The 7274-nt window shown below is 46.9% G+C and overlaps 1 protein-coding gene across 2 annotated transcripts in view; it reads right to left on the bottom strand.

Annotated features, from left to right (window-relative positions):
• Window positions 1-143: 143 nt before the first annotated feature.
• Window positions 144-7274, bottom strand: part of LOC100741267 (protein O-mannosyl-transferase TMTC2) — a 171923-nt gene continuing 164792 nt past the window's right edge. The window contains exons 8-10 of one of the 2 annotated variants that reach the window (XM_003492179.3): window positions 5542-5682; window positions 2256-2340; window positions 144-513 (exon numbers count right to left, since the gene is read on the bottom strand). In XM_003492179.3, the coding sequence (XP_003492227.1) occupies window positions 182-513; window positions 2256-2340; window positions 5542-5682 (558 nt within the window). In that variant the 3' untranslated portion in view covers window positions 144-181. The remainder of the gene's footprint in view (window positions 514-2255; window positions 2341-5541; window positions 5683-7274) is intronic. The other variant, XM_024370004.2, reaches the window with a different exon arrangement.

Genomic DNA, 7274 nt, shown 5'->3' with positions numbered 1-7274 from the left:
CCGGGGGCTTCCGCCCCGCGACGTTGGCGTGCCGGTCGACGGATATAAACGAATATCGGGAGGAAGATCGGGGTGACGTGGGGTCAGGAAATACGGCGAGTTGGTAGAGGATCTTTCCTGGGGTCGTATCGTACACACACTTGTTTCTCTGTTGGGTGTTCGCCGCGGTCTCGTGACGAGGTCACGCGAGAGTGGCCGCCAATTTGTGCAGGTTCATGATGGTCGTCGCATCGCCCGGCTGCAGCCTCAACGCCTCGCTGTAAGCAGCTGCCGCTTGCTTGTATTTCCCGTTCAGGTGAAGAATCGCGCCGAGGTTTGTGTGACTTCGCGCCTCGTGCGGCCTCAAGGTAGCCGCGTGCCTGTACCACACCTCCGCGTCCTCCAGCCGGTCCGCTTGGCGCAGCGCGGACGCCGCCGCCATCGACAGCTCGTAATCGGATCTGGAAAGTTCGGCGGCGCGGAGTTGCTCCTCTGCCGCCTCCGATAGCCGACCCTGCGACGTCAAGAACAGTCCTGCAAAGCCACAGACCGTCTCAAAGTTATACGTACAATGTTACGTTCGAAATCTTGCTCTCTAGAGGAACAGTTTCTAGCTTGTAAGCTTGCCCAGTCGGATTAACAATTTTGTTTTTAGTCATAATACGTGCAAGTGTATGATATGCGTGATTATGCGTGAGTACATTGAGATAGTATGGACTTATGAAGGTCAGTTAATGATAGACACACTATGACAGTCGAGGGAGAGCTTCTGTAGAATGAGGTGCAGCTCGGATAGGTTGATCAACCTTGAAACCATTAAGTCGACTTAAGATTAGTCCGAAACAATTTGCTCTTAGCGGTACTTTCCGTCTCCTTCTAGCAACGAGGTCTATACGACTAGATTAAACCTGCCTCAAAAGGAGGGCCGCGATATAACGTTATTAATACTACGAAGAATGAGTGGTAGCTTCTTCTGAATAATGAGCTTCTTCCCAAGTGACAAGGGATAAACGTGTGTGAATTATATACTTTGTTATCCTTTCGTCATATATTATTTTCTAATTAAAACACACGGTCGCCAAAAGACGAAAATTCATCTTCCATACACACAAACACATACGTACACACACACAGGCATATATATATGTGAATATTTTAACACGTTACAGAATGTTGCACGAGAGTAGCATAAGGTATACATAAGGTCAAGGTTGCCACCGGAGAATTGTCCTCAAAATTCCGGCGAGACTTGGCGGAGGACGAACGTTATAAACGCAACTCGTGATATATCAAGTATAATATAATGCGACGTTCCGTGGACCACTGCCTAATGACGCGTGCTGCTAAGAGAGATAAACCGCGATGGTTTTTGCGCTCGAAAAATCCAACTCCAACGCGAGACTCTTTTTGGCGAGTAGATTAATCCTGACCGCAAAGAATCGGCTGACCGATGCCAGTGACCATCTCCTTTCACGGCTTTTGCAAATGGAAAGGATAGATTTTTGAAAGGGTGGGTGAAATACTAGCGAGAAGAGAATGTTGCCAAACCAAGATCCAAGAACGAGAGTCTGAATGCGGTTGGAGCAGAGGGCAAGCGTGAACAGAGAATAGAACGATGCGACGAGCACTAGGAATTGCGACGCTTTTCTGGAATTTCAATACCCGTCGATCTCCTTCCGGCTGCTGCCTTCCTTCTGATATTCGCTATTCCCTTGTGGCCGTCTCTTTTTTCGATTAGCGCCCTCCATCGTTGCCACCACCCACTTTCCCACCACAGTTTCTACTTTCATCCCCCAGGAAAATATTACACCGGTATTTAGAACGACCAGGCGGAATCTTACGATCTTCTTATCTTCCCTATAAAACGGTTCCTTGAAAAGATCTCCGTGAACCTCCTTTATCGTTACGTCCGTTACATTATTCTATCTCCGCGGTTTGTTTTCTTTTCGTTCTCTCGTTTCAACATAGAAGAGGATTACCAACGTCTTCGCTCGTTGTACCGTATAGTCGAGGAATCAATTATACCGAGCGGAACAACGGGCCAGAGGATGAATCTGTCGCAGACCACTCCAATTTGCTTGACAACGACGAGGATGCGCTTAGGTCTCGTGTTTCGTTGCTTTAATAATTAACGAGTACCTCTTGTTATTTCACGAATGGCTATAGACTACAGACGTTTCAGACTAGCGGATGGATGAAGGATGAGAAATCTGTCTGATGATGTTCGATTATTCAACGATTCCTTTTTAATTAAAGACACTGGCAATTATACGTACCGTAATGATGGTGCACGCTCGAGTCGTCCGGCGCCAATCTACGGGCTCTCAGGAACCATCTCTCAGCCTCCAGCACACGGCTCGACTGCGGAAGAAACAAGGCAAATCAGTAATCGAACGATCGATCGGGCCGCCATTGTCGACGCGGTCTACCCTTCACGGATCGTCGAGTCACGTTGTAACGAAATTTATCCTGACGCGATTAGGGGCACGAGAACGAGAAACAGAGGATTCTGTTTCGCTTCGCACACAGAGGGGAACAGTGTAAAAGATGGAAATGGAATTTCGATACGGTTCGCCTAGCCAACACAGCCTGCACGGACGAAAATTCATCGGCTACGCGACAGGACGCCGACATTTATCGGTCAAACGTTCAATTACGCTCGGCATCGTTTACCGGTATTGACTTTCCATTGACCCTTCTGGTTGCCACGTGACACACATCGTAATTTACCGACTGAGACTTCCGCAAATGAACATTTAACATTCCAAGAACAAGAGAGCAAATAACAGGGAAAGTGGTGATTTATTTCACGAAACAGAGGGAGAACGAGAGCGATCGAATAAAAATTCTAGTTTCTAATTTCCATTTTCTGTCTATTATCTCCGATTGGCATCGTTTGCACGTCCAATTTGCGATCGATACCGGGCAATAAAATATTGAAAAATTTCGGTTCAAGTGACTCTGTTTCATATTGTTGACGCAGTTATTTACGTGCGCGGCGTGATATAATTTTATTGCGACAGAGATGCAACTAAATCAGCAAATTAAATGAAATTTTATCAGCCGTGAAGCTATTTCATTTACGACCGATCAATTTGAAGTTATTTCGCGAGCGACAGCTCGAGTATACGAAAGGACTAATGGAAAATTGGCAATTCGATAATATTATCATGGTAAGCGATCAACTATATTACGCGTCCCTGATAATACGTTCTAACCATTGCAAAGCTATATCGATTAGTATAACGTAATCGTATCGAGTGATTATGGAGCGACGTGGAAAGACGAAGGACCGATAGTCCCGTCACGCGTTTACGATACAAACGATAATTGATCGCAAAAGCAACGACGCGTTTGCGAAAGGAAATGCCCTGTGTATGGTTCGTTTGGAGAACGAGACACGTACAGGGAAGGAGGAAACATCGCGCGTTCCGAATCTCTCTCGGCTCAGTGAGCGTAATCGTCGGTCGTGTTAGATATGTTTTCAGGAGAAATACCGGTTTCCGGTCAACGATTGACCAGGCCGGAACACGGAACGGTCGGTGGATCGAGCAGAATCAGCTTAACGGCACGCTGTTTCCCGTCGGCGGGTGTTTCGCTTCGCACACAGAGGGGAACAGTGTAAAAGATGGAAATGGAATTTCGATACGGTTCGCCTAGCCAACACAGCCTGCACGGACGAAAATTCATCGGCTACGCGACAGGACGCCGACATTTATCGGTCAAACGTTCAATTACGCTCGGCATCGTTTACCGGTATTGACTTTCCATTGACCCTTCTGGTTGCCACGTGACACACATCGTAATTTACCGACTGAGACTTCCGCAAATGAACATTTAACATTCCAAGAACAAGAGAGCAAATAACAGGGAAAGTGGTGATTTATTTCACGAAACAGAGGGAGAACGAGAGCGATCGAATAAAAATTCTAGTTTCTAATTTCCATTTTCTGTCTATTATCTCCGATTGGCATCGTTTGCACGTCCAATTTGCGATCGATACCGGGCAATAAAATATTGAAAAATTTCGGTTCAAGTGACTCTGTTTCATATTGTTGACGCAGTTATTTACGTGCGCGGCGTGATATAATTTTATTGCGACAGAGATGCAACTAAATCAGCAAATTAAATGAAATTTTATCAGCCGTGAAGCTATTTCATTTACGACCGATCAATTTGAAGTTATTTCGCGAGCGACAGCTCGAGTATACGAAAGGACTAATGGAAAATTGGCAATTCGATAATATTATCATGGTAAGCGATCAACTATATTACGCGTCCCTGATAATACGTTCTAACCATTGCAAAGCTATATCGATTAGTATAACGTAATCGTATCGAGTGATTATGGAGCGACGTGGAAAGACGAAGGACCGATAGTCCCGTCACGCGTTTACGATACAAACGATAATTGATCGCAAAAGCAACGACGCGTTTGCGAAAGGAAATGCCCTGTGTATGGTTCGTTTGGAGAACGAGACACGTACAGGGAAGGAGGAAACATCGCGCGTTCCGAATCTCTCTCGGCTCAGTGAGCGTAATCGTCGGTCGTGTTAGATATGTTTTCAGGAGAAATACCGGTTTCCGGTCAACGATTGACCAGGCCGGAACACGGAACGGTCGGTGGATCGAGCAGAATCAGCTTAACGGCACGCTGTTTCCCGTCGGCGGGTTTCTCTTTAAGTGATGTGGGTCAGCCGATTCTCGGTCGGCCTATCGTGTTCGATCCAGCGCGCCAAGCCGCGCCGCGCTACGCCGCACCAAAATAGTACTAACTACTTACGTGCCGAGTCGAAGGTTTGCTAAGTGATGTGGGTCGCTACGTGGCCAGACTCGTTGAGCGAGAGCCTGCAATCCCGGTTATCGGCTAATGCTATTTTATATCGTTTCATATTCGAGCCAAGAGCCTCCGTCATGATTTATCTTCTTTCTTTCTTTCTTTCTCTATGTTAGGGTAGATCTTCGGTACTACAAGTTATACGGACGTGGCCATGTAAATTTACTTGTTCGAAGAACCATTCAAATTTGAGCGGATTTAGCGCTGTGTGTCAATTACGTAATTCTGTCAATTCGACAAGTAACTACAAGGCTATTAGCTTTGAAAACTATCCGTGCAATCCTGACACTATCATAAACCTCGCCTAACTGCAAACTCTAACTTTCTCTCTCTCTCTCTCTCTCTCTTTATTCCTTTACTTTTCTCTTCTTATCACGATTCAAAGGAAAAAGTAGCTTTTGCAAGTGTTGGAGACCTGTCGGTCTGCGAGCAGCACCGTAGAAGAGCGTTACTTTGCAAACAGCGTGAAACGGTGTTGGGAAGATGGGATCGAGTTCTTTGACGCGATGGCGATCGAAAAGTTGGCCGATTCTCCCTAAGGCATTCTGTTTTTCCACGGGGGTTCCGGTATCTCGAGTACGGGCACTGACGCCTGGTGTAGCAGCCGTATCTCGGTGGCTGTACACGAAATTCCGTTGAACGATATTGGTCGGGCCGCGGTAAACTTGGAAACTGGATCCGCGCTCTGATGAAAGAGAACCGATCTAAAACTGGTAACTACTTACGTTTCGGGCCAAAAGTTTCCCGTAAGTGATGTGGGCCGGCACGTGGTCAGGCTGGCTGGCCAAACTCGCCTGGAACCACCTTTCCGCTTCCGCGTACTGTTGCAGCCTCGATAGAGTTTCCCCCAGCAGATTGTAAACGCTCTGTAAAACAGGTCGATCGTCAGACTTTCCACGGTTCCTATCTTACTTTCTTTTTCTTTCCAATTTTTCTCCATTCGCTTTTTTCTTCTACCGATCCTAACCGACATGCTTCGTTTCGTTGATATTGCGTTCCCCTGATACGCGAATCAACGATGAATTAACAGCGAGCAACGAAACGGTGCTCTAAACGAATTAGCGCACGATTAATTCGTAATTATTGAGCCAACGAAGCGATTCTCTACCAGCAATTTCCTCTATCTCGTGCACAGAATTACAGAACACGATGGAATATCCTGAAATTACTCTTGAAGGCCACTCATAATACCTCGCGTCGACTTTCCATAAAAAAATGAAAGAAAAAGAAAATACTATCACGCTATAGCAGTCATAATGCTTCACGTTCTCTACCGAACATTCGCTTCATCGTGTGGATGTTTCAACGAACGAATTAACACTTTCGCCTCAAAAACCCATTTCCGTCTGCGCTAAAAACAAAAACTCCGCCAGGGGTGCTTAACGAACGGCGTCGAAGGTGCGATTAATATCGGCCGGCGTGCGATAAATCCGCGAGGAAGAAAGTAATTGGCTCGAGAGAGAAAGAGAGAAAGAGAGAGAGAGAGAGAAAGAGAAAGGGAAGGGGAGCGAGCAGGTACGGATGGAATCAGTTTCGGGAAGTTTTCTGATTTTCAGGACCGACGGCTGCTGCTAATGGCCGACGGAACTCGAGCCACGGACTTCTCACGGACAACGTATATATACACCTATTCGATTCTTGAATGTGTAACGCGTGTCTCTACACTCACGTCAGACACGTACAAAGGCGTTTTAGGGGTAAGGTGATCGAGGGGTGAGCACGTGAGTAGACCGTATAGACGAGAACAAGATGGGAACACAAACGACTGTGAGCGTTACGGAACGACTAACACCGAAAAGCTTCTTTCCGAGCGCACGGGCTTGCCCTCGCGTCTCCAAGTTGTAGGCTAAAACTTTTATGATTTTGTTCGTGCCGGATGTGCAGCTTGGAATAAGCAGAGGAAAGCAAACCTGCTAGATGGACCGTAAGAAGGAAAGAAAGAAAGATAGAAAGAGAAAAGAAAAGGGAGGGAGAGACAGAGAGAAGTCTCCTCGCGGGTGCAGAAGACAAATGGCAGGGAGCGTCGGGAAAGGAACGAGGTCGAATATCCAACTAACTCGTCGGACCCGATTGCCCCGTGATTCGATGGATCTCGCGTCCCGTTTCTCGTGGAAGTACTCGGTATCCGATCGGAGCTCGGAGTAATCTGTATCAGCTCCGGCAAGAATCGCGCGATTCATAAGAATTCGATCAACTCCTCGCGTTCACGTCCTCGCGATGATTTATCGTTCACCATCGTCTACGTAGTCGGCTCTTTTATTCGTCGCCGTACGATCGGGCTTGGCTACGGCCAAATTGAATCCGGCCGAATCGATTCGAATCGAACGGTTGACTTTCATCGACAGGGGGAAATTTTACCCGCACTTAGCGTTCCTCTATCCCTGTGCAAGCTTTCGATGGATGAAGAGAGAGAGAGAGAGAGAGAGAGAGAGAGAGAGAGCGAGAGAGAGAGAGAGAG

Source organism: Bombus impatiens, unplaced genomic scaffold (assembly GCF_000188095.3).
Source record: "Bombus impatiens unplaced genomic scaffold, BIMP_2.2 scf_0664, whole genome shotgun sequence".
NCBI classification, from domain to species: domain Eukaryota; kingdom Metazoa; phylum Arthropoda; class Insecta; order Hymenoptera; family Apidae; genus Bombus; species Bombus impatiens.
Note: the sequence above shows the minus strand (reverse complement) of the source record. Positions and strands in the feature narration are given on the sequence as shown.